Source organism: Struthio camelus, chromosome 2 (genome assembly GCF_040807025.1).
Source record: "Struthio camelus isolate bStrCam1 chromosome 2, bStrCam1.hap1, whole genome shotgun sequence".
In the NCBI taxonomy this organism is placed as follows: Eukaryota; Metazoa; Chordata; class Aves; order Struthioniformes; family Struthionidae; genus Struthio; species Struthio camelus.
Window position 1 is genome coordinate 98,564,448 of NC_090943.1, and position 27,879 is coordinate 98,592,326.

General features: G+C 39.7%; 1 protein-coding gene across 9 annotated transcripts in view; it reads left to right on the forward strand.

Annotated features, from left to right (window-relative positions):
• The window catches only part of JARID2 (jumonji and AT-rich interaction domain containing 2), a 237,628-nt gene that overhangs the window by 83,842 nt on the left and 125,907 nt on the right, over nucleotides 1–27,879 (forward strand). For 8 of the 9 annotated variants that reach the window (XM_068931739.1, XM_068931742.1, XM_068931738.1 and 5 more), the window contains one exon: nucleotides 18,241–18,376. In XM_068931739.1, the coding sequence (XP_068787840.1) occupies nucleotides 18,241–18,376 (136 nt within the window). Of the gene's footprint in view, nucleotides 1–4,806; nucleotides 4,903–18,240; nucleotides 18,377–27,879 lie in introns of those variants that run through there. The other variant, XM_068931737.1, reaches the window with a different exon arrangement.

The following is a 27,879-nucleotide window of genomic DNA, read 5'->3' on the forward strand; positions in this document are numbered from 1 at the left end:
TCACCCATCCTTGCTCTTTCTCTCTCTTTCCTGCTCAGTGTGTTTCCACTTCGAACGCACTGTGCACCAAGGGCAATGGCAGCTGACGATTGTTCAAAGGTAAAAATTGTTCCCCAGATGTGTTTCGCTTAAAGAAAAGGCTCAGGTCAGATTTTTTGCATCATGCCAAATCTTTTTGTCCTGTTTTCATCTAACGTTTTTCTTAGAGTATTTCATGCTCCTTACCTGTCTGAGGCAAAATGCACCCCTTTTGTATCAGTAATTTTTTTTTTCAGGGCCAATACTCTTACTGCCCTTCCCTTTTCACTCCTTCTGGAGGTGAATTTTGAGCTTTTCTTTTAAAAACTGTTGTATAATAAAAAACTGTAGGAAGCACGCCTTTTGTGGGGACCTTCCCTGGTTACCATCCATGGCAAGATTTAAAGGGCAGAATGGGAGAAAAAGGGAGCAAAAGGAACGATTGCTTTCTGACTTCGTATTTTATGCCTTTTTGTCCACCTTTTCATTGTCTTGATGTTGTGTGTGTACTTTTGGTCATGGGTTCAAGTTTCTAACCAGTGAGATTTGATGTAAAATATATTAGAGAATTTACAGATTTTTGAAAGGCCGTTTACAGTATTTTCTTTTTGCCGTTTTTTCAACTACATTTCAAAATTTTTCTGATTGATAAATCAGTTTTTTCCTTTATACTTTTTGCACCATGTCTTTTTGGTGAGCCAGCTGAGGAGCTAGATCAGAAAGACTGTTACCTCTAACATGGGAAGTAAATATTTTCTCTTCCCTTTCCATGCTTAAATGTCTCAGCTTTATTCTTGCACGTTTTTTTCAGCTATCTAAGACTAGCTGTGGAAGCTAAGTAAATACTGGAGGATCTAAATAAGATTGCAGCATTACTTTGGTAACCTTTCTTGATTGAATGGGCAGTGGATCTGTCCATAATGTAAAGCACTTAATGTATTGAAGCCTCAAGGAAAGCAAGCTACTAGTTCACCACTCAGAGTTCAATTCCTGGATAATAACATTTATTTATAGGAAATAAGAGTTGGTTCTGCGAGGGCAAAGTAGATACTGTCACTCAAAGCATGGTCTTTTTATTAACCTCAGATTTATATGGTTAAGTAATTGTTGTATTAGTAACATTTCTTGAGTGGTAAGGAGAAAAAGTAAGACAGTTGTCTCAGAAGAAAAGCTGCTTGTTTATCTATACCAAACTTAAGCTAGTAGATTGCCGCATTTGGGCTGAATTCTCCTGTGCCCCACTGTAACAGGTGTTGAGCTATAATGAGCTGAAATTCAGAAACCTGAAGCTTGAAACATTGCAACCCAGGTGCTATAGGAAGTCAAGTATTTCGTTGTATGTACGTGTGTCATTCCATATGCGTGCATAGCAAAAGGTGGAGGAGGAAGGACTTATTGCATCTGAGTTTTCTTGAATAAGTTGACAAAAATTGTTACTTTCTGCCTTTCTTTGTCTTTCTATGGAAGTGGGAAGTATGTTTCTCCAGAACATAAATTTACATATATTTAATGAATACATAGCTGAGTGGGAACAAATACAGGCTGCTTGGGTATACTTTTTGTTGCTTGGTATGATACTGTTCAGATTTAGAAATGAGGGAAAGTTGTGGCTAATTTTTCCATTTGTACTTTGTTTTTCCAATTTCTGTAACATTTTACATTAGGAAAGTCGTAAAGTTGGTATGACGTTAAAAGCTTGTTACAAAATAAGGAGGATATTTGTAAAAGGAAAAATATTTAATCTGTCTTCTTCATGGCCATTTTCTTAAACCTGAAGTAAACATGAAGAAATTGACTGAATTGCTATTAAGCAGCCTCCTCTGCTTTCTTATCACGTACTGAACAGACAATTGATGGCATATTTCCAGCTGGCAGAGCTGTTGAAAGGTAGCATGCAACTTCAGCTCTGGTTTTTTTTCCTCCTTTTTTAACATATGATTGTGCAAGTCTAACTAAATTCATTGGAGAGTAAATATTCATTCAGTATGTAAAATAAAGAATAAATCTGCAATTTGGATTCAGTGAGTAAACAGATTATCGCACTACAGGGTTTTTTCAATACAGCGGGTTCTTTAGACACAGATTTTCAAAGCTGATGTGATGATCAACTTGGTATCAACTGTTAATTGGAGTCCCATAATTCTCCTTTTGCATTTTTGGTTTTTTTTTTTTTTTTTTTTTTTTGGAGGAGTGGAAACAGCTAGCTATTTAGGACCCATTTCCTAACGGATGTGTCATAAAAAAGCCATTTCAATCTATCATCTTTTTCATGAATAGTGAAAATGTACTATGTTTTAGTAGGTTTTATTTTTTCCCACATAAGATACTTTGTTTGGAACCAGTAATGGTGTTATGCATTTGCTGCTTGTTACATCCTGATAATGTTTTTCCAAGCATTAGCTGCTTGTCTGAGCGTTAGCAACTTCTCACAGTGTTCCTCTTGTAAAATAGTGGGAGGTGATAATCTGACCCAATTAATTAATTTCATAGAACTAGTGGATAAAATCTTGCTTTCCCTCCCTGCCAGCCTCTACCCTCTGTTGCAACCACACAGCGCCATTCTGCACGGAGGGCTTGCACAGCCGCAGTTATTACCACTGTCAGACCTGCTGTGGATGAGGAAATAACATGCTTCAACTGACACAAAATTCACTGATCAGACTAAAATTAGAGCACAGAAGTTCCCTGTGTCTGTATCCCCTGGGGCTGTCTGCATTGTCTCTGGGCAACATGACATACTGGGAATGCTTCAAAACACTGGTAAAATAGCCTACAGTAGCACGGCATATGTGAGGTCTGAGTGGGCAGCCTGGGCTTCCAAAATTTTAAGTGGAGACAGACTCTGTGTTTGGAGTCCCTAGCGCCAATTACTGCATTTTACAGTTAACGAAGCAAAACATCTCCGCATAGGGCATATTAGTTGTGGGATGTTTTTAAGATCAAGGTGCGTTTCTCCACATCTTTTTTCCTGTGAGCATTGGTGCCTAGTTAAAACAGCTAACACCAATCTAAAAGAAGCTATATAACTGGCTGTGATTTAGTTTAGACACATATCAGAGAAGAAAATTGTTGAATTGCTCTTTCCTGACATGTACTCCTTGAATGGAGTTGGTGTAAATTTAGTCAGTTCACTTTGTTGAATATCAAGAGCAGTGTGATATGTAAATAAAGCTTTATCAGGCTAGATAGATTTAAAATTCCACAGTTGGTGAGGAAGCGTTAGCAGTATAATATAATACAAATATTTACACAGTAACTTCTAAGTCTTCAATAAGTGCTTAATATTTGAAATATGTGTTGTGAAAACATTGACTGATTAAGCCGTACCATTGCTGCTACATCTGTATACTGAAACATGTGATCACTGGGATGCTAGAGGAGTAGGGAGGAGTAGGTCACCCAGCAATGCAGAGGCATTTTAAGAAGTCACACCATTTTTTTCCTTAGGACTCTGCACGATTTGCTCTCTAAGGTATGCTTAGCTCAATTCCTTCTTCCTGTTAAAGAGTTGCCACTTTCAGAGGCTGCTGCATTCTTACAACGTGACTAAATGTGGTCACGTGCCTAGTGCATCCAAGACAGTTTCGGCAGCAAAATTGAGCTACCAAGTTTGTGCCTGCCCACAACAGGGAGTGTAATGACTGCTAGTCTATTCCTCTTTCTTGAATCCGTCAGAGAGATTTGAAAAAGAATTACACTGGGCCATAATGACGGATGGTTAGTCTTTTGCATGCATGCAGAGTCACAGGAGTGGTTCTGAGCTGTAGTCACTATGCTTATTTTGCTGTGAAGAGAGGCTAGTGGGAGAGGAGATGCTCTCTTTGGGTGGGTGAATCTGCCTTGCCCAGCCCATCATTACATTCAGCCTCTAGTTCCAATATTACTCATGAGTGAGCTCACAAAACAGTAAAATCAATAAACTGCAAATTAAAATAAACAGAAACATAGCTCTTAAACTTGCCTGGATGATTCTCTGCTGCCACCTCATTTGCCAAGTGACTGTAAGAGTGGATCCATGGCAAAAAATGTACTGCCGCTCTCTGATCTATTTGCTTTTTTGCCTTTTTGACTGCCCTGTTTTGCCGTCTGCAAGAGCACAGCAGAGCCAGAAACTGGGAGTGGTTTGGTATATGCTTCAAGTGCGAGAATAAGATTGAGTTTATTGTAGGTGGAGTGGATATGGTCTCTTCTACAAGTCACAGACTTGATTACAGTCTGCCTTCAAAACCATTATTTTACTCTGGCGTTGCTTGATATTATGCTGAATAGGATTTAGCCAGTTCCTGGGATGTTTTGTCATAAACCTTTCATTGATAATCTCTGCCCTGCCTAGACCCCAATGAGAATTTCATTTCACTAAACTGTGCTTTTGCACAGAAAAGCTAACAGGCTGCTTCCATCTAGCTCAGTCTTTTCCCTGGGGAGGGAGGAAACGATGTGGCTATTCGTGCAGGAAACCCAGTCCACATAACCAAATATTGCCCCTTTCCTATTGAGGGGTAATGTAAAGAGCTGGTACATGATGCTAATGAAGGGACAGCCTCCCACAGTCTGTCAGCCACTGCTTCCTCCCACTTTCTGGGCAGCAGCTGTGCTGCCTGGGTCACGGTGTGGCAAGGCTGGAGGCAGACATTGCTGCATGGGATGGAGGGGTCTGTAGAGAAGACTAAAAATCCTCACTTGGCATTTGCAGCTGCTGAGGTTGCAGGAGGTTTTCCTATCTCTGTTAGTGGGGCTGGCAACATGTTAAACTAGTTTTTTTCAGAAGAAAAGTGCAACAGCAGGTGATTTTCTCAGAAGCTGATGTTGATGATTGTTGCTCGGGATGGTTTTAAAAGGCAGGTGAAGCCTTGTGAAGCTCACCTAGGAAGCTCAGCCTCTAAGGTAAGGCTTCAGCGCCGGCCAGTCCCAGGAACGCAAACTGCAGTGACCTTAAGTGATGCAAATGAAGAAGAGCTGAGACTTGTACAGGGATGATGCAATTCTAATACTGCTTATGATGTTTTTGCAAGGCTAAGAGCAAATAATCTTGAAATGAGCTGGCAGTTTTATGATTGGGTTTTATGAGCTTTTATGATGTTTATAATCTGACATTGAACTCATAGTTTAAGAGGTGAAAGGTTTAAAGGAACACGGTAGCAAAGGCGTACCCGTAAATTTCGTCTGGAGCAGAATTTGGTAATGTTCATCTTAGATGTGTTACTGATGTGCTGGACTTGCTGCTAAAGTATGGGGGATGCAGTTCACAGTGTTTATCACCGAGCAAAACTGACTTCATCCTCACTACATGTTAAATACGGGAAAGAGTTTAACTGAACTTTAATAGCTAAAAAGTCATAGGGTACAATCTGTCGACTGGAGATGACTGCCTTGTGTAGTATAACTGTCTTGATCCCAAAATGTAGTCTTTACATTTCCATTTTAAATCTCATTTGTAAAAAAATATTGTACATTGTCCACTTGTTTTCTTTTTTTTTTTTCTGATTCCAGTAAAAATCTAAAGTCCTCTGTAATATTAAAACCTGAATTCTTAAATGATGGCTTTTTACTAAATTATTTTGGGGGAAATTACCAATTTTATCTACTCCTTGTCTTGAGATTGTGCATTCGGTTCTTCTGATGGATGTTTGCTTCGAAGGTCCTTCTTACAGAAGGCCAGCCAAAGTCCCTTATGGTTTTTTTCATACATACAGCATAATGCTGTTCTTAAACTAATTGACTGTTTCTGTTTTACTGTGTTATATCTTGTTATGTTTTTGTGGGTCTTGGGGAGCAGCAGGTTTGTCGTTGGTTTAATACTTAACTTTTTGAATTTTCTGTTGTGTGCAGTGCTGTACTTGTCTCCTCGTTCTTACACTTGTAGTGTTTTGCTTTTGATTGCTGCAGAAAGCATAAACAAGCCTGTCAAAAGTCTTCTTTTGTGCACAGATTTCTGTGGGGGTGGCTGGCAGCCTACAACCCCAAAATAGATCTAACAATGAACCGAATGGCTTAAAACCCTGAGAATTTAATTTGATCTTTCTTGTTGCCTTAAATATTGGGACTGAATGAGGATTTCTTTAACAGCACAGAAGGTGAACATGTTGGTGTGCGACAGTAATAGAACAAGGGTCCAGACCTGCTGTCAGCGAGACAGTCTTCTGAAATGCAGGGCTGGGGTGAGGCCGCTTGAGGGGTAGAGTATGTGCTGGAAATCAAGAGTACCTGTGGAGGGGAAGGCTATATGCTTTGATCTAACAGCATGCATGGAGGTTATTCTGACATGTTTACCTGGATCCTGTTGTGGGATAGTCACTGTAGGAAAACCTGAAATAATCAGGAGTTTAGTTTTTGTTTTATCCTAGCTTTACAAAAGAAGAGAAAGAAGTTGTGGAGTCATTATAGTGTGGTTTGCTTTTTTTCCCCCCTTCTTTTTTTTTCAGCTTAGAATATGGTGGTAGGTTTTCAAGTTCTGGTAGTGTGAAGGCAACAATGATTTGGCTTTGCTCTGCTGGAACAGCTGCAGAATTCATTGGAGCTTAGAAGCTTGTGAGTTATAGCTGTGATGCCATTTACAGCTTTTATGGAAAAGCTCTTAAATTTGGGAAATGTGTTACTTTTTGAAGTGCATTATATTTGTAATTTGAATTCTCTAAAATTCTCTCTGAAAAAAAAGAGCTTTGAAAATCCACCTCTCCCCCCCCCCCCCCCCCAAAAAAAAAAAAACATGGGGAACTTAATAGGAGGGGAAGCAGGTCTCTTAAATCGAGTGATAGAACACATAGATGGATTTGTAAGTGCCAAAATGTCAATTAGTGCACTTAAAAGCTTAATGCTTGTCTTTGATGTTCTTCTAATAACTTCAGTAAAGTTTGAATGTTGCCATTGATCAGGGAAAGGAGGAGGGATGAGGGAAGTGAACGCAAAACAAGGCAGTTCTTGCGCAGCTCGATTGCTTTGCACTGTGCGCTCCTCGCAGAAACTTAGGCCCAGGGCAGGGTGTGCCATGCTACTGCAGGCAGCTCCCCGAAAAAAACATGGAGGGTTCAAAATTTCATTTTTTTCATGGCCAGTTCAACATAGATCTAGTTGTTGTGAAATACCTGTGCAATAAAATTCATTCTGTGCAATTAGAAAATCTGCTGTCAACGTAAGAAATACCTTTTTTTTGTTGTTTGTTTTTCACAGAAAGGCACACTCCCCCCTCCTATTATCTTCTACTTTTGCTGTTGAGGGACCTCTAAGGGTGGCTTCGCAAATCATGCAGTTCTTAGAGCAACTATCCGCTGTTTCTGTTGCCTCTGTTTTAAATTGCAGTAAGAACTGGAATTTGCATGTGGCAGAGTAGTGGGCTTGCGTGTAGCTCTGTTTGAAATTCCTGACTTCAGTACACTGAGCAATTTGCTGCAAGTTCAATTCCAGGTAATGTCCGTTACCCTCCTCTGGCACTGATTATTTGGAAAAATGTTTTGCAGACCTTCTAGGAATTTACTTCAATGCATTCATCTGATTTGTTGCTGAGTGATTGCTTCATGGACCGAATGCTTTTTTTATTATTTATTTTCCTGGGCTACTAAAATGCCATAATTTGTTTGCTGGGTAGTATTTTGGATGTCGAATACCTTTAATACTGAAGTACAAGCCTGGGAAAACTTTAGACTGTAGGTTTTCTTTAACTATATAGCTGACCTTCATGCAGAAAATTCGCTGATGTGACTGAACTTATTCGAAAACACATTTAGCTTAACTGTAGAAAGTCTCCTCATATATCTGCTTAAATTGGCTTATGAATGAAGAGTATAGGTTTAGCTTACGTCTCCCAGCTTTAAAAGATATTCTGCCAGTTAGGAATGTAAGCAAAGGCAAAAGGTGTCTGATAAAAATCCCACTTTTTTAGGTAGTAAATTAAGGAAAATCAACATGATGTGCTCTTAACACAGTGTCAGAATGCCCATCCTAGGAGCCTGTGTCTATATAACTTTTTTCAACATCCCGTTCAGTAAAATTGATTCATTTCCGTTAGGTATGCAGAGCAGGCCTCAATTTCCTAAGAGAAATTTCCCAGCAATAGATTTATTTCTGTCATTGGCCCTAGGTGCAAAGGTTGATAGAGAAAAGGGGGGAGAGGGGGTTTCCGTCGTCTTCTCCTTTTTTTTTTTCTGTTTCTTTTTTTTTTTTAAATCTTTTAAACCTGGTGATTTCCTGAAGGAGGGACATCCCGTAGGCTGACATAAAAAAGAAAGAAACCAAGCTGGAGCATTTCCTAGCTAAGGCAAGTGACTTCTTGTGTCCACTGGACCTGCTTTAGGTCAGCTCTATGCAAACTGGCTGATCCATAGCTGTGCAAGGTACCCCGTGGGTAGCTTCTGCCCTCACTTTGCTTCAGCAGTGCTGCCCCCACCCCGCTGCTTGCCGGTCTCTGCTTACAGAGGTTTGGCATGGGAGCTCCTTGTGTAAGCTCTCTCTATTGCAGTTTTAATCAAAATGAGTCAGAGGAGCCGAGACCTGCTGTTTCATCTCTTTAAGCTAGTCCAACCCATTTGTAATGAAAGGGGTTAAATAGGAGTAAGTGAGCCGCTCCACTTGGCTTATGCATGAGGGGGCCATGTCATGTGGCAGGGATGTGGTGACCCTCCTGAGCCTGGAGGGGACCTCGATCTGCTGCTTTAAATCTGTGAAAATGTCGCATTCCTAATGGCTATAACGATACTAAATAATGTAGCTAAGCTATACGGGTGAGAGCCTGGTATATTTATTCCACTGAGGGAGCAATGTAAGCCCTGTATTTGCAGATGAAGCATTTTTCTAGTATATGCTATTGCACTCCTAGAAAGCAGTGTTTGCCCGTATGGATAGATTAGCAAATTTTTTTCTATGATAGGTAAGGCTTCATCATCCAGGTACCAAAGTCCCACCAAAGAAATGACTAAGCACAGACGTCCTGTTGTACTTCTGTGGATAGACAGGAATTCTGCTAGCTGCAGTGACAGTTGCCCAGCTTTTCTAAAATCCTCATACCTCTGATCTTTCAGACATTGTGAGATGACAAAAATTAGGTTTCTTTAAAGTTAAATTCTGTAGATATAAAGAAGACAGATTTATAATGTGCCATGTGTGTCTTTTTTCTTCCCTACTACCCTGGCACTCTTTTGGCATGTAAAAATGGTTGAATTTCACAAGTAAAGGATCAGACATTCTGTTTGAATGTGAAAAAGATCTTAAGATGATTAGTAATATACAGTAAAATTGGCCTAGCCATTGTAAAATTCACATCTGTAGGTTTTATTTTCAGAACTCTAAACTGCAAAAGTCATTCTTTTTATTGTACTCTATCCATATAGTTGCATACTGGAACTTAAACAGCTTATAAAATTGCAAGGTGAATCCAAATGAATTTAATTAGAAAAAATATACTTGGATTGTAATTATCTTGAGCTGTTGTTTTAGTTATATCTAAGGTGTACTTGGTGGAGAATTTTAATTCAAACTGGAGACAGAGTAAGATTATTTGGAAAGTGAAACTTATACATGCTATGCAGTGATTTTTAACTAGGAGTGCAAAGGTTTTTTGGAACTAGCTGCCGTTTCTCACTTCTCTCTTTCCATCTTTTTAATAAGCTACTTTTATGTTCAAATGAACTCCAGATCCTTAAAAAGAAAATCCTACTGTGGTTCTTGGTCTTCTGCAGCATGATCAGAATTGTCAGATCAACAGCTGCAGGAGATTTTTACCTTTGTGTTTAATGGCTCATACTACTCTGTTCTTTGACTGTACCATTTAACCATAAAAGTGTAGGGCTATGGATGTCACCGTACATGTGGCTGCCTTGACTACTGTCTCAGATGTCCGACATGCCAAGACTCAAAGAGCTGATTTGGCAGCTGCCCAGCAGATTTTTATAAAGGCTCAGTTGGTGGCCAGAAACCCAGGCTGTCAGAGTTGTGTTATGCAATAAATTGTTTTTCAGCAGAAGTTTCTAATCCAATTTCAGCTGTAGTTTTTAGTAGTCTGTAATCAAAGATAAGAATGCATTATTTCATGGCATTTCAGGGAAGCTGACACTTACAGTGTGAGTGTCCACCATCAGGTATGTTTATTTTTTCTTTTAGAAAAGATTTAGCCCTGTTCACCTACATAAGAAATGATGCTTAAATTAATAATTTTGGTTTCTAAGCAGGAGGCACGTACTTCTGTACATGCATCTATACATGCATCTGTTTGATCATTCAACTTACATTTTAAGAGACATTCCCCTTTTTAGAGAGTATGTCAAATAAGGAACAATTTTATCAATTCAGAGCTTTTTCTCAGGCATAAATTGGTTTCAAGCAATAGCCAAACAGAAGATCGTACCTTGTCAGGCTTTGGCCTAACTAAAATGTTGCAGGCCATGTCTCTCTAACAGAAATACCTCCCCACACCCCAAATTTCTTTCATTCCTCTCATGTAAATTAATCTGCTTTACAGTTTGTGTTACGCTTCAGCATTGCGGGAAAAGAGAGTATGGCTCATCTGAATGCAGTGAGGTATTTGGGGTTTACAATTGTTACACTATAGCAAAACGATTTTAATTTCCTGAATGCCGTCTGCAATGCTCTCCCTCCCTCACGGTGACTGTGGCAGTCTGGTTTCACGATGAGCTTGCATCTTCGCAGTGTGGACTGCTGCTAAGAGGGGCAGTCGTGCCTTTCGCCCTTCCAGCGCACCCCTTTCTGTGCTCCAGCTGTACCTCCTGTGTGGCCGCGTGGCTAGCAATGAGGGACTTGATCTGGCTGGAAGTAGTCTTTTTTTCTTGTCCTGGCATGGGTTTTTGACAGTTAGTTTCCCTAGTTGAGCTGGTCAGAGGGCTGCAGAAGGGCTGGTGTTGGCACCAGGGGTGAGGCAGCACATCCCGTTTGGTCGCAGGGGAATTTGCTTAAGCTGATTATGAAAACTGCTCCCAAAGTCTGAATATTATCTCCTGCCGTCACGCCTTTTTCTTCCAGCACTCTGCCACCCTCGGCCTTTTGTGGCTTGTTTGTGCACGCTGCCAGTTCTCATTAGAACCTGAAACTCCTGCTTTCTGGATGCAAAATGACTGATTAGATTCTAAGTATGGCTTAAGAAAGTCATGACTTTGGAGTAGCTGCCGTCAGTGAGAGACAATTCAAGCTGAAATTCTGCTATAAGTTGATAAATGAGGAAACTTTAGATCTGGCTTTACTCTGAATTTGTTTGGGTTTAGCATTTCTTCAAGTGTTTTTCTTGGCAGACCAACAAGGGAAACAGTTGATATCTTGTAAGCTTTCACTAGTTTCATATTGAGTACTAGTTTTCTAGAGGTGCAGAAACATAGCCAAGGCCTCTGAGTTTGTGTAAAAGAAACATTTAACATGTGAACACACTATTCTTGAAGTGTTTTATTTTTTAGGCCTAAGATAAAGTTAGGAAATATTTTTGTGTCTCAATTCTGGGAGCCTATGCTGAGGCATTAATCACTTACGTCTGAAATTTTCTATCCAAATACAACTCTCCTACCCTCATGTGTTCTTGCATGGGCAGGTTGAAGCTCACTGGGCTCAAAAATGCCTTAGGCTTTAGGAACCCAAAAGTAGAGCATTCCTCTCCCATGCTGCTCTTACAAAAATTGTGTCTAAAAGAAGGAAATACAATTCCAGATGCAGCAAGAGGCAGGAAACTTATGCTAACCAACTGGAGATTGCAGGTGATGGAAGCTGTAGGAGAAGTGCACAAGCAGGAAGAAGAGACCTTTTTATTTTCCTTCATAATTTTTTTGCCATATTAACATAAAATCTACTGGTCAAAACCAGTAACATAACGCAAGTTCTTTGGAGAAGTTTTCTGGAAGTATTAGGAAAAGTTACTATAATTATCAAACGCACTTAATGTTGTAACAGTACCATTAATAAATAAAATTTCCCCTTTCCTCATGTTAGTTAGCACATTTTAAAAACATGACCTATTTTCCTAAACTAGACAGAACAGATCACATTTTCCAGAAGGCATGAGTCACTGTAACATAAAGTCTCCAAGCTGTATCAATCTTCATCAAGTTAAGCCATTCAAAAGGGTCCCCCCCCATATATAAGCAGTTTGTTCTAAAAGAGAAAGTGCTACATCCTCTCTGGCTGGTTAAACTTGATTAAAAAGTTAAATATTAAATAAGTGTGACCTTTAGTCTGAGAGGACAAGGGAGTGGAGAGACCTTGATAGTAAGAAAAGACTATAAGGATACTGCTCTGGATATATATAGAGGTATATCCAGCTTGCGTGACACTGTGCTCAGCTGTCAAAAGTCTAAGCTCTATGATAGCTGCCAGAGTTGAGTAGAAAGTTTTTATTTATATAGCTTCATTTGAATATTTTAAAGTCTCATTTCAAGTCATTACACTGAAAGTTCAAACTTTGCTAGGAGTTTCTGCTGAGAACCGTTGGTGCGGTCTGCTCGGGAAACTGCCCTCTCTCTCCTACAAGTTACATAGGAGTGGAGTTGCGTTAATAGGCTGTAATGGTTTTATTCCTCTGCAGATATGATGTGTATTCAGGGCAATCAAAAGGTTGGTGAGACTCTGTAGTACAATGGAGATCTCTGCTAACTCAATAGGGGAAAGACATGTGTTTGTATAATAGCAGAACTTTGCACTTTCTTACTTTTCTCACTGTGCTGTACATACATCAAGGAAGTGAGCTTTATAAATGAATAAGCATGTTAATCACACTTAACGGTGGTAACTTGCCCAAGACTGCACAGAAGTTCTCTTTTGGTCTTGGGAGTAGTATCTAGGTTTCCCACCTATCATTCTTAGGTCTGGCTTTCCTTTTAGAGGAAAACAGGGAAAACTGTTTTCTACTGATAACATACAGCCAAAAGCCAAAATCTTTTGCAGGTCTTGAATTTAATAAACCATTTTGGTCCTTCAACTGAGAAGTAATTTATATGATCTTTGAAAGTGTGTTGTCTTATTTTTCATGCAAAAGGCAGATTTTTGTTTTGTTGCTAGCTAAACACAGGAAAAAAAAAAACCCTTTGAAATAGTTTTCCTTCAAAAATATCCTTGAGGAAAGGGTAGAAGCTTGTGGTTTATTTTTCCCATTGCTTCAATATGACCTTCTTACATCTGCGGGAAAGACTCTCTGGGGGCTGTTGAACCATGAAAGCATATTCATTTAGGGCACTGGGTGCCACAGTGATCTTAACTGAGCATTGGCTGCAGTGCTGGAAAAAGAAAAAAGAGGGGGTTTGTGTTTTGTTGTTTTGCTTTCTGCAACCTGGCATGAAGAATGAGGTCAGGAGATGCGTGCTTGGGAAAGACCCAAAGAAAGAGCTGGAAATACGCCAGCCACACTGAGTCATAACACACATGCTTATAAGTATCTTTGTACCTTACAAAGTCCTGACTTTTCCAATAAAACCATCACTGCTGTTAAAGTATTTACATAAAGTAAAACAAATAGCTTTGAGTGCTGCATGCATTCTCCCTTGTTCCAGCTCTGTTTTACCCTGTGAACTATGACTCCTGTTTGTTTAAGGCAAGGCTAGGCCAGGCTGAAGAATGTGATACCTGGTGATGAATGAATGGAGAAACTCGAGTCATGTGTATCTGTTTGCTCCTGGCGCTTGCTGCAGAGCAAAGCAGCGTGCAGCAGCCCGTGCTGCTTCACTGTGCAGCCTAGCCTATCCGGGAGGCAGCATGAGGCCTGCTTATTGCTTCTGCCTTCTTTCTGAGGCTTCAAATACCGCTTCAGAAATAGCAAGACTGGATGTAGGCCACGTGTGCAAGCCATGCAGCCAAACTGCCATGAACACACACAAGCTTTAGGTGAATTGTGAAAGAGACAGGTGGTACACACAGTGATTTTATTACAAATATATACATATACACACACACACACACCCAAATATATATTATATATATATATATTTTCATATACGCACACACATACATATATTTCTTCCCGAATTGGGAGCATGCGGCAGTAGCCTGTCGCACTGTTCTACAGTCATCACCTCTAAAACTGTGCGGCTGAAGGCGAACAGCAGGCCAGTTAACTGTGGAAGAGCACTGCGCTGCTCATTAATGTAGAAGCCTGTGTAGGAGCATACTGCGTAGGTAAATGGAGATTGCAGTCCTCCCCCGGCCCCTCGTATTGTGCCTGCTGAGCTGTCACTTGGGTGCATTGGTAGCTGAAGTTCAGATATAAATGTACGATGCGCAGTTCCCCCAAACTGCGTAATGGAGAAGGTGGTGTGATTAATTTTTTAACAATGTAAAGGAAAAAGTACAGTTTTGGTTTTTAATTCTGTCCCTGGGCTTACCTCACTGTTTTCTTCTGTTATTTTACTTGCTGAGTGTATGAGCTAATCAAGCTATCAGACCAGGAGGCAGAAGTCATCTAGGCTGACCTTGTGCACAGCAAAGGCTTTGGGCATATGGTGATGAACCTACAATTTAAAACGCTGTTGAGTCCTTTTTTGGTGTATATGTCAATAATGGACAGTCCATTAGTTCCCCCTAAGTTGTTTCAATGGCTAATTACTCTCACAGTTGAAGACATTGTTCTTTAACTCTGACTTAATTTTTTCTGAATTTGAGTTCCAGCTGTTGGATGATATTATACCCCTCTTTGCCAGATTAAAGAGCCATCTATTATCAAATTTCTACTCCCTGTGGAGGCATTTAAAGACAGCGATTAAGTCAATCCCTTTGCCTTTTTTTTTTTTTTTTAAAGAAGTTATATGGAAATATCCTCAAGTGAAAGCCTTGAGGGCTGTAATCTAACCAGTTCTAGGTGTGTGTGTATGCTATTAACGCAAGATAGCTCTTCCAGTTGCCTGTTGGAGTGCAAAGTGAGGTGTACTGCAAATCTTCCCTAACTGACATTATGAGGCAGAGAAGTCCTGACCCGTGTAATTATAGTTAAATGTGTCAGGAGTTGGAACTGGTTAGCTGCGAGAGCACAGTCAGGCTCCAAGTCAGCTGCTTTCTGGCTTGCGGCTGCTTTTGTGTTGCACGCTAGAGGGAAGATGCAGTCGATGATTATGAAAGATTTTTATTGCTCCTACATATGGAGTCATATAAATGTGGGCATTGGCAGCGGCTTAGTCCCTTGTTTTGCTGACCTTGGATAACACAGCGTTGGAGAGCTTAAGGTCTTCTTTTAAAGCCAAGCGACTGGCGTGGGGAAAGCCCACAACAAAGCGGCGTAGACAGGGCTGCGACTACGGTCTCGGCCACGTGGGGCTGGGGCACTCTCTGATGTGGAGAGACTGCTCTGTAAGCATTTTTGTTGGGAGCGCTGCTGTTACAATGTGAAGATTAAGTCCATATATATAGTGCACCTTGGTTTTACAGTCCCGCAAGCGAGAGTATTGTGAAATGTTCTTGCATTGTTTCAGCGGCAGCTGAAAGCCAGTTTTGTTCCTCATTTCAGGCACCTGGTTGTTCGCGGGGAGGAGGGGGGACGGTGCCCGCGTGGCCTGTCGGCAGGCAGCGAGACAGGAGCTGCTTCGACAGCCAGGCCGGAGATTTCGTCCAGCATAACGAAGAGATCTTGGGGGCTTTGTCCCTCAGAGAACAGGCTACCAGCCTGTAGCTGTTCTTTCATGCGTACAGTATGTCATCTGGGGAGAGGGAGGTGACTTCAGATCCTTCAAAACCCCCCCACGCATTTACGTTAAAGGAGATGGCCTAAAATAGATTGTAAGGCCTCTTGTGTAGGGTGATTGTTTACTTTCCTCCTGAACTGTGACTGTAAGTGGGATGTTCCTGAGAAGATATTGTACCTTTCAAAGGTCATTCAACCCCACTGCAATCTGCCCACTTGATCAGTGCATGCCAGCAAATCTTTAAAGATCAATCCTGTCAGCGGATTTTACCCTGTTGCTATTGAAACAACAAGCGCTGCCATGTGTTCGTTGCAGTGAACTATGGCATGATTAGGTAGATTTAAGTGGGATATATTTTTTTCGGTTTTTTTTTTTTTTGGCTGCACTTTTAGCAGAGATAAAAGGGCTGGAGGGATCAGTAACTGGCCCTCATTTTCGTGCAGCTTTTAGCTCTTCAGGGGATGCAGTATCTGCTCCTGCAGAGGTAGAGGAATAGTTCTTGTTAGTGGTTTCCTCGCTTCAGGATGGGCCTGGTGCTTTATAGGAAAAAGATTGGCTTGACACAGGCTGAGAAAGGCGGCCTGTCCTTTGATTATAACGTACGTTAGCTGGAAATGATGGTTGCATGCATGCGTCTTTTGTGTGCCTGGCTTAAAGTATATAAAAATATCGAGTGACGGTTTTGTTGCCTCTTTTTTTAAGACATGCTCTGACCGGAGGGCTATTCATCCTTTTCCTTGCATTTGCTGCCTCTTATATTAAGAATACGTACAAATACAAACGAAGGGCGAGAGAGGCGTCCTCAGGCTTGTGCCTGTAACGTGGACAAATGCGTTAGATACAGAAGACTTTTTCCTAAATGAGCATGGTTTCCTTAAGGATTTAATTAGTAGTTTCCTCTGTACCTTTTAGTCCATAATAAAAACAGGAGGTCGAGCCAGGCGTTGGCAGCGGGCTCTCTGCGAAATGGGGTTTCTTTCCTATATGGTTTACTTTCAGCGTGTGCTCGTCTATGGGAACGTAATCGGGGCTTCTTTGGCAGCCTTTGTTAAAATTAAGCAAGCTGCAACTTTCAATATTTATTGTTGATTCTGGTTAGGACTGAAGTTGTGTTGGCAGCAAAATGGTAAGCTGAAGTTGTTTGTATAAACTTCTTCCATTGACCAAATAGCTAGCTATACTAGAACTTTTAAAATGCTTGCCTAGAGATCTTTTTTCATTGCTGTGGGTGTTCAGTTACAAAGTTTACTTTCTTGACTTGGAATTCCTTATGCTCTAAAGCTCTCTGGGCATAGCTCAGTGTTGTTCAAAGTGTAGTAGCTTGTCCCTAGTGCGAAATGAATATCTCGCTGCCAAAATGCTAACTGCTTTCACTGCAGTCATTCTTTTGTCTTTTTCTTTTTTTCTTTCCTTTTTTTTTTTTTTTTGGCGAAGTAATTTGTCATACAATTGGGGGGGAAAATGTTTTTGATCAGAGTTTAGCAGTTGACTGCCAATCTGAAATTTCTCACTAGAGGAGCGAAGAAAAGGTATCAATGGGTCACCCTAAACTAAATTTATTTTTTAAAAGTTAGTCATGTTGGTCGCTTTTTTCACACACAGAGAGGGTAAAAACTCTCTTGCCTCCTGGCGCGGATTGCTGATGTGACTGTTTTGGTTTTCCAGTGAAGTGTGGCAGTGTGCTGTGTTGCGCTCACCTAAATAAGGCCTGCCTAGGAATGTTAATCTTCTTGCTTGGCAGTGATGTAGCCTTTGAGGAATTCTAGGGCAGGAACGCTCAAATAGTGATCTTAAAGACCTTGTGACTATGGTAGGGAAATTGGAGCTTATGAAAATATAATAAGGAAAAAAAAAAGACCTACCTGATCTCACTTATGTCTTTATGTCAATTTACTCTCTTAATTTATTTGAATGCTGAAGGCTTTGGGGAAATGCTTTTCCAGGGAATTAATCTTGTTTACTAAAGATAGTACTAAATATGACATACACTAGTATTCTTTTTGACAATATAGCATTTGTCTTCTAAAAATAAAGTAGAAAACATATGCCCCATGGGCCAAATTCCACTTTGCTAACGCTGAGATAACAATGAAGTTATTCTGAATTTATCAACTACATTGTAATGCTTCAATAAATATAAATCACTAAACCAGAGAACTGATAATGTAGCATCAGTATATAAATATACTAAGCTACGAGGCAAAAATGAGAAGAAAAGTTGGTTCACTGAACTTACCTCTTAATTTTATTCAACATTCAATTAAATGTTTTGTTCTCCTCTTAATTGTCTGGGAGAGCACTTCCTGGCTGTGATAAATGTCTCCATGAAGCAGAGGGATTCATTACAGGGATTTAAAAAATAAATTTCATTTCCTGTCTAGCACCTGGTACAGGGCTACTGCTATTAGCAGGATAAGGGATTAGAAGGACTAATGGTCTAATTTGATGGAAATAGTTATGTTTCTGTTTTGTGTTAATGCTTGTTGTGTTTAGGTTGCATTTTGTTAAACAGTAGTTTTCATCAGCTTCTCTTTTTCTGATCAAAAATAATTTGTTAAGTGCTAAGCTTTTTTTTTTTTTTTTTTTTGTTAGCTGCATACAATTAATGCTTCCTTTTCATTACCATCTTCTTTAGGATGACAGTGATGGGATTCCGTGGTCAGAGGAGAGGGTGGTACGGAAGGTCCTTTATTTATCTCTAAAGGAGTTCAAGAATGCACAGAAGAGGCAACATGGTGATGGCATTAATGGAAGTCTCAAGGCAGTGAATGGTAAGTGTCATCTTTGGTAGAACTGGAAGAATTCAGTCATTTTAATTGCAATTCTTTTGCTGTAAAGAGGAAGGAGACAGTGCACCATCTGGCAAACATTGTGTCCCTTTGAGCTACGCAGAAGAACTTGTTTTTGAAGTGCTTAAAATGCCCAGTTGAACAATCCTTATGTTTTTGTTTCTAGCAAGCTGTTTTAGATAGGGATCAAGGTGGAAGGTAGGTATCAGGAAAAAGGCCAGAGTGAATTTATCATTCGACAGAAAATGAATGATCTATCTGATCTGTCTATTCCTCAGTGTACTGAAAATGTTGACAGGGAAGGTATCCATTTCAAAGGTGATTAAATTCTTGCAAATTTCTTGATTCTTGCAAATCTTGAAAATTTGAGGCTGGATAAATGAGAACAGTCTGAATGAGTTCTCCTGGTGAAGTACAGTCACATGGAATTTACCTGTTCTTGGTTATTTAATTGCAAGAAACTGGCTAAGCAGCATCCATAGCACCAGAGTAATCTCAGTACATGCTGTCTATTGCCCAGAGATGTAGTAGCATTAAGAGACAAACATTTTTAGGGGACTTAAGGCAAAAAGACTGGAACGCTGGATTTCCTTCGTTCAGCTGCTCACCAAGCAGTTGTTTAAAAGTCTTAAAAGCAGATATAGAAAAATGTGGATGAAACAGACTTGGAAGGAGTTTAATTTTATATATTTAATCCTTTGGCCAATTAGTATATCTCTGTTTCTTGCTCCTTCCCTCACATGTTGTTTAAAAAAGCAGTAGTACCCTGAGAGGTACGTATAAAATGTATCTCTTTCAGATTCACTCACTGACAGAGGACCTTTCCTTAAAAAGGCTTTGTCATGCTGGCTTGAGCCTTAAAAGTGCTGAGTAGCAGGATTCAGATTTCTGGGCAGGCCTATGATTTTCTTTTCATTCACAAGATACTTTTTTTTTTCCATGGAGGTTTATGGCAGTTTCTTTTAAGCATGTGCATAACCGTAGATGTGCTAATGCATTAAAGCAGCAGCTGGGTGCTTATTTGGTAGGTTATTCATATTTATACATAGCTTGGAGTTTTGACATGGTGAGTCAAATTTCACTGCGTTTTCACTGAGCGTCACTACCGAAAAGGCAAAACCCAACAGAATAGTTAGATAACTACAAATGTCATGATAAAGTTATTGTATTGCGTAAGCAGTTGCAAACTCCTTAGTGTGATTAAAGAAGACCTCAGACTTCTGAGTTCAGTAGTAGTATCAGATACTGATCTGATGGGAAGGGGCATCTAGCTTTAGCAGCAAGCCATTAATAAGCTTGGAGGGTGTACACAAAACAGTTCTGGCTTTTTTTCCTCCAACACCTCTGCACCATTGATCTTCTGTCAAACACAATTTCTCTTGGAAAGTTTCTTATTCCATTGTGGGGATTTTGTTTAGTCAAAGGAAAAAAAATCTAGAGGCGTGAAGCACAGTAATTGTGTGTTAGGAGGCTTTGATGGTGTGCCAGGTTACAGGATGACTGAGGTTTTTATGGTGTCTAGTTTCTCCAAAGGCAGCTTAGATGAAAAGTGAGTTGGCTGGGAATGCTGTGTCGATATAGGTATCAGACGTGGAATATGCCACGGGCTTCCCCTGGCAATGACATGGCTCACGTCTTCAGAGCTTGCTTCTCTAATTCAGAATTATATCATCCAATGTTTTTTCTCATTCACAGAAGTATGTGACCAAGGCTGGTGGGTTTTGTTGTTTTCTTCCCCCCCCCCCCCCTTTTTTTTTTAGCTAGAGTGGGATTCTGTATTATTTCTTCTGTTTGTTAAATGATTCTTTTAAGTATCCTGTGTCAGTGCTGCTCCATTTCAAGAGCACTATCCAAAACCTTTTTTATCCACTAATATCTGAAGGGATGTTTCCTTTTATAAAGAAGAAAGCATTGCAAAAGGGAATGGGATTGATATTGTGTGGTGACATCATAAAATCTATTTAAGCACGTATTTTCATTGCATCTTTTATAAAACATAGCCATACATTTTAAAATCCACAAATGTCTGTGAACTGAGGAAAAAGCAGGTCATCATAAATACTTACCAAGCTATTTTGAATTTAGGAAAAAGTAATATTTTAAAGTTAAACCTTAGAGCCATGATTTCATGCTGCTGGAGTGAAAAAATGTTTCCTTGCATGTTCCAATATGTAGACCATAGCCAATGTTTCCTGTGTGCTACTCCATAAGGCACCACACACTTAAATATGGTCTTATGTGAGTGATCTCTTTATTAAGAGTGGGCACCTATTGCTCTCTTGGCAAAAAAAAATTCTAATTGAAATAATTGACAGTGCCCCTATACAGCTGGGCTCCTCTTTAAGTGCCTGACTTGAGTTCTGGTTAGAGTACTTTGTCTTATTGTACATATAAAGGAAAGAGGTGCACCCAGTCTAGGGTTGGTGCTCCACAACGCAGTGAGTGTCCCTAGTGACCTCTAAGTGATATCAGTCCTTCAGTTTTTGAAAATCAAATAGGTGACCTTCCAGTACCTACCAAATATACTCAATTCCAGGAGTGGGAAGCAAGAGTCTGATATGAGTTGGAGCTCTCTGAGCTCCCTGCTCATTGCGTAACGGTGGATCGGTCTCACAGACTGCTGAGAGCTCGGAAGACCCCAAGGTTCGCAGACAGCTAGATAGCACGATTTGATCTTAGTCCCACCATCTGTATTGCAGAGAGAGGTTTTTTATTTGTTTTATTTGTTTAAAACTATTTTCTCCTTATTTTAGAAGTGGGACAGGCGTGCAACATGTAATTGTTTCCTTAGCAAGTACTGCATTTTGGCAAGAGAGGGTGGCAAAACATGCACTGGCACCTTGCAGCAGTTTTTATGGATTCAAAATGGCTGAAGCTTGGGTAAACGTGCTACAGAAATTGCTTTGCCAGTTTTCTTAAAGTTACTGCTAAACTTGTATGAAAATTATTGTCAGTAGAATTTAAACTGGTAAGTACAGTAGTATAGATAATGATTTGGCATCGGGCATAATTGTGCCTTTTTAACTGATAAATTGAACTTGCTTTTCATACTAAACGTTATGAAAAATAAACGCATCAACAGTCTTCTCTGTTCTGAAAGTTCTGTAGGCTCTAAGAGGGGCAGTGGTGACAAAGAGACCGTTAACTGCAATGCCTCACTGAGTAATAAAGAATATTGAAAAAAAGTAAACATTAAAATGAATATTAAAGATTAAATGTGTACCTACAGCCATCTCTGTGTCACTATTAAAGATACGTTACATGTTATCCTGAAAACAAGCCTACCATCTTCAGTTTTTGGCCAAATCCTTGCTACTTATTTTGAATAATGTAGTAGGTTTTTATTTGAGGAGGATGAGGAGAGGGGGTTTGTGCGTGTGCAGGTTTTTTACTCCATTTACCTTTTGTTTATTTGTTTTTGTTCTTTTAAATACCTCCTCTTCACCTGATAAGTTTCACTGACATGTGGTGTGGACTACTGGTTATTTTTTATCCTGTTTTTCTGCCCTCTTCACTCTTTTATTTTTTTTTTTTTAACCCGAAAGGATTTCAGAGAAAGAAGAGCAGATGTATTATAGTTGTTGTATCAGTGGGTATGTTGCATGCATGTTCATGTTGACTCTAGATATTCACAGCATATAGAATGACACAGTACAGTATGCCTTTGTTTGCTAGGTTCTCTTCTAACATGGGGGAATATAAAACCAGGAGGAGATGCTTCTGTAGGTTGTCAAAAAACCCTTTGTAGCCATAAAAGGGGAACTGGAACTCTGATTATGGAAACAAAGTCACACACTGGAAAACCCAGAGGGACCTCTTTAGTGATGTTGATTACTGCTGCCTGTCATTTGTTTTAAGATTTTAGGAATAAGGATTGGTGTTTGGAATTGTGATACTGATTTTTTAGAGATCCTCATGGAAGAGGAAAATTAATTCCCTTGGGAAACAGTGGTGTTCTTGTGCAGAATGTGAGATAAGGCTGTTAAAAAAAAAAAAAGCAATAAACGGTATAATTATTGCTTGCATTCTGTTTATGAGACTAAATTTGGTACCCTCGAAAGAGTAGATCATAAAGTAAATTGTTGACATAAGATTTTAAATTCTGTTTTAAGAAATTTGTGCTGAAGAAGTGTTTCTGTTTTGTAAATGGAGGAAGTACAGACGTTTACTTGTTTGTTTGAGGTGGTTAGTAATTAAGAAATGGCAAATTAGAGAACAGAATTATTCAAGCATATATTGCATTGTCAGTGGCTACAGTTTGTCCTAGAGAGGTTTCATGACAGTTCCCAAATATGCCAGATAGGTTAAACTTGTGGCAAAGACGATCTGGTTGGGAGATTTGAACATTTGGATATTGAGGCAATATTTCAAGTGGAAGTTAGAAGACGGATGCATTCAAAAAATTAAGGGATGAGTAAAAATACGTAATTTTATTGTTCTATTTCCTTTAACCTTAAATTTAGGGTGGTTAAAGTAGTTTATTCAATTAATGTAGGTTCTTATGCAGAATAGGAACAATGTTTTAAACCGTCCATACTCTAAGGGAGAAGGCTGATGGTCCGTTGATGGCTGCGGTGGCCCCTCCTCTCTTGTGCTGGCCTGATCCTGCCCTGAGCCATTTCAGCTTGTGAGGAAAAGCTAACGTGACTTTTGTAGGAGATTTGGGTTTTCCGTGGCTGAGGGAGCTGAAGTGCTCAGCACAGAAAGATAGCGGTGTCCGAGGCAGCCCCTGGAGGGGACCATACTGCCATGGGAAGGTCTGAGAGGGCATTGCAGTGCTGGTGCTGGGGCAGCAGGAGATGCTGGGGCAAAGTCACCCCCAGCCAGCTGGCAGCTTGTTCCCATGCCTGGGTTCTCCCTTTCTTTTGGCTGCCACAGTTGCTTGTGTGGCCACGTGACTGACCAGAGCAAGGAGCAGAACTACCTGAAAATAGCTGATTTTGTGGTCGCCACATTAATTTTCAAGTGGTTCCTGCAAGGGTGCCACATCCTGAAAATTCCCAAGCACAACTGTAACTGGGTGATACAATTTAACACAGTGTGTTATTTGGAGAGAGGCAGTTCAGTAGCCGTGCCAGCAGCTACTCTGTGCCAACTACCTCTTTCTCAGGACAGAGCTGGGACTCCATCTCTGGACTCATTTCTACTTGTGTGGAGAAAAATGTATCAGCCCTTGGAGATCTGCTGTCTCAAATGTGCCACGGTGTACCTCCTTCCTCCCTTGTTCAGACGCGTAGGCTGAACCACAAACTAGTCTTTAATTTTAAAAAGAGAGTATCCCTCTTCATTCATCACGATGGTTCAAATATATGAATAGTTTCGTCTCTGTTATTTTTGAAGGCTGCAGTTAAATATTGGAAATAAGTTTTATGCTAGCATTTGTCTAGGGAGCTTTTCAGTCCATCAGTGATGTGAAATTGCATTTGTTGACAATAGGTAATGTCTGTCTGTCTCTCTCTTTTAGGGTTTAGTAGAATATTGTAAATGTGCCAAGGACCCTTGTCTGTGTAAGTGGATTCTTAAAATGCATTAACAGAAATTCTTCTTTCAACTTTGAAATATTTTCCCTTTACGTTCAGAGTAAACAACCTGTTTGCCTGGTTTTAAACTGTGATTAAATACTTGCTTTCAACTACATGATTCAGAAAATAAGCATTTAAGGAAATTTGTTGTGGCACTTCTAACATCGCTTTCACTTTGCTTGCTGTCAAGTGAATTTAAAGATTAACAAATAAATAACAGGAAGTTGGGGTTGGGTCTCCATTGAAAATTCCCAAACCTCTCTTCCTTTCTTTGTTTTTAGAATAGAATTCATTTAAGAGCATGCCAGGGACCCGTTTGTTCATCAGTTGACACAGGTTCCTTCTGCCTTTTCCATCATCACCACTTATAAAAGTTTTGCAGGCCAAATTATGCCCTCCGTGATTTCTACCCAATTCAATTATGTCCAAATTGTGCTCCCACCTTAATAAATTCCAATATTTGGCAGGACTGCAAGAAAATTTTCTTTGAAGGACATCTGTCATCTCCTTCCTCTGAAAGATAACAGAGGTGGTTATTTTTCCAAGTGGAGAAACAGTGAAATTTTAGTGTAAATTTTCTTAAAACATCATTTCACGGACATCTGAAAGGAGTTGCTATTATCCCTGCATGTTTTTGCAGTCAAAGTAATTCTAAAAATAATTTTACATCCCTGCATAGTGTTAATTGTGGGTAATGGGAGCTAAACAAGGTAATGAATAATCTGCAGAGACACATGCATAAACTATAGCAGAGAGACTGAGTTGTCGTAGGTCTAAACTAAATTAGGTGAGGAGAGATGGGAAAGAGATCAAAGTGGTCAACAGGTCTAAGAGCTGCTAGTCCTCCTCCTTTCACCCCTGTCTTGTGCTGGCCTTGCCATTTTGCCTGACCGTGCTGCGAAGCTGCTTCAGCTCACTGAAGTGGCAGAAACCCACCCATAAGAAGTGAAAAAAAGAGGAATTATTTTCTTCTGTTTTAATGAACTTCATAGGTTCCTAAAGAAATCAGGTGAACAGCAGAGTTGGTGCAAATGAGGGGACAGGGTATCTTCATTGGAAACCATTGGAGGAGGAGGCAGGACCAGTCCTTTTTGATAGTAGCAAGCTGTTTAATTGGTGCAGTCATCTTGTCTAACCACAGCCTCAGATGCTAGAAGGGACAACGGTTGCCAGAAACAGGAGCAAAACAAGAGACTGCGTTAAAAATTCAGGAGAAATGATTCACAATTTTGGGTGTTAGATTTAAACATTTTTTTAAAAAACACAGCTGATGTAAAGGTAAAATCCATTGCATTGCTTGTCCATGAATTAAAAGTTTTCTTAACCCCAACAGGAGGCAGCAGTGCTATTTTCCTTGATTCAGGGTCATTTCTAAGTAACTACTAAGATTAATTGTTTGTACTAGCAGTACAGAGGGCACCCTAGACTGTGGACAAGCAAACTGCTTCGTTCCATCTTCCACGGCAATAAAATTTCCAGCCTAAATTTGAACTGCTGGAATCTTTTTATTTGGTGTATACAACCAAAAGGATGGTGTTGCTTCTTCAAATACTTTGCAGAATTGGCGGTTGTGTAAAAAAAAATTGTGCCTTTTGTCAAATCTGGTTTGCTTATTTTAGAAATAAGAGTGAGATATAACTTATGTAAAGTTGCCTTTTTTGACTCTTATATTAAATCTGTACAATTCTATATCTAGATATGTACTACGTATTGTATTACCTCCATTGACGGGAGAAAGTTGTTTGACAAAATACATACAAATTGCTGGTTTGGTAGTATTGGCTCCGTACTTTCTACGGTGAGACACAACCAGCTATTTCTTTTGTTGACAGATAAGGAAGATTAAAGTTGTTACTGATTCTTTTTAGATGACTAGATTTTCATTGGGATGTTAGAAACCAGAGAGATCTGCTTAGAGCAATATCCTTCGAACTCCAAAAAGTTGGGGAAGATGGAAGTGCATGCTTGTATTCTGCTGCGATGAGAACTGGCTGGTGCTGGCTACGTTCTCCAGCTGTTGAGTTGCATTAAGAGGAGATAAAGGGATGAACTGTGGTTTACATAGAAATCAAAACAAATTTAAACAGCTGTTAAAGGTATTGGAAATGATGAGGTTCCATAACATAATTTGCGTGGTGGATCATGCTATGGAAAGGGATGGAAAAGCCCTTCCTTGAAACACAGACACAAAGTGGTGAAGGCAGCACTATAGTAATATGGTTAGAAAAAGTGGGTATAATACTTCTCTGTTTAAGAACAATAGCTGTGAGAAGGTGTAGGAGTGGGGAGAAAGATACTTCAGCCTTTTCTGTCTGCCTCATGCCTAAAGACTGGTAGGCCCAGTTTATTATTATTATTTTATTAAAATGTTCCAGTGGAGACAGAAGGTTTGCAGGATGGAATACACAGCTGCTGCTTTTTTTTTTTTTTTTCCCAATATTCCTGCTGTTGCTACCCTGTCGTCCATGAAAAATGTGATTGACAGAAGGAACCTCTGCACTGCATAAACTAGTGTTTCTAGTTTGAAGGACAAACAGTGAGGAATGTAACCAGTAAAGCAATGAGGGGGAAAAAATTAAGCCTTGAAATAGCATACACTATTTTGTTTAAAAAATCACCAATGCAATGGAAAATAAGTATCGGTCACAAGTAAAAGGAGAAATAAATTTCAGTGATACATATGAGCTATATAATACAGTTTACCGTAGGCAACCTAAGGAACTGTATTTTCTGAAACTATGTATTCAGAGTTACCTGTGCTTAGCTTTGAGTAAGATTTTCTTTAATTATTTTTACTTTGTAGCTTGAAGTTAGTAGTACAAGATTGCATTTTGTTGAATGCTTTCAAAGTATTAGAGGAGAACGTTTTCAACCTTTAGGAATCTATCTTGTGTTTTGTAACCTCCACATCAGATTTCCTTGAGATAGGGAGCAGTTCAGAAATGCCTTCCTCTTTGAAAGTGTGAGACTAGCTTGAGAATATTGGTCCAGCAGAATGTTTTTAAGGCCATTAGGCTGTGTTTAATCAGTGCAGATGCCATGTATGCTGTAAACCTTATCATATCAACACTGGCAGTAAAGTGGTTTTAAAATAAAAAGTAGAGATTAGTGGCAGATGGCTATAACTACTGATGGGCACAATAAACACTCATGCAAGTTGCCTGACAGCTTCCAAAGCACCTTATTCTTGACCTCGAATACCCTCCATTACCTGTATTCTTAAGCTTTGAATTATTGTAAGGGTTGCCAATCAAAATGGATTTAGGGATCCTTTTAGTTATATGGAGTAAATTGAGAATTTCAGTAGATTGATACTGAGTTCTTTTTAGGTGTCACCAAACCCATGTTAGAACTTAGAAATTCTGGTGTGAAAAGCTAAAGAATCAATCACCATTTTAAGCAATAGAACTCTTTGAGAATTAGTCATCTTCGCCTTACCGTTCATAATAGCTTCTGTGATTGGTCCACATTCCAGATTAGTAACTCCACATTTTGATTTAGTTTGGATGAGATTTTTTTTGACTTAAAAATTCAAAGAAACTGTTCTGAACGAGCTGCTGTCTTTTGATAACTGATGACAAGAGGTTGATCATGATGTGTAGTACCTACATCCCCGCGCTTGTGGGTGAATATTTCCTGGAAATAAACATAAAATTAGCAAGTATACCATTAAGTCATAGCGGATTACATACAATAAATGTGCTTGTTACTTTTTATCATTTTTGTCTGGCTAGCACAGATTTAGTACAGGCGGTTACTGTCACGTCATACCCAGAATTAGATGAAGTATGCCTTTTCAATCATCTGCATTTTGTGTGCTTTATTTTCTGTTTTAAAGGAGTGTAATACTGTGAAGGGGATGTCCAATTCTTAGCAGTAAATGTAAAAACCCTAAATTTAGGGCATCAGGGCATAATAGTTAAAAGCTGGGCAAGACTGCATACGTTTGACTTGCAGGTGTTG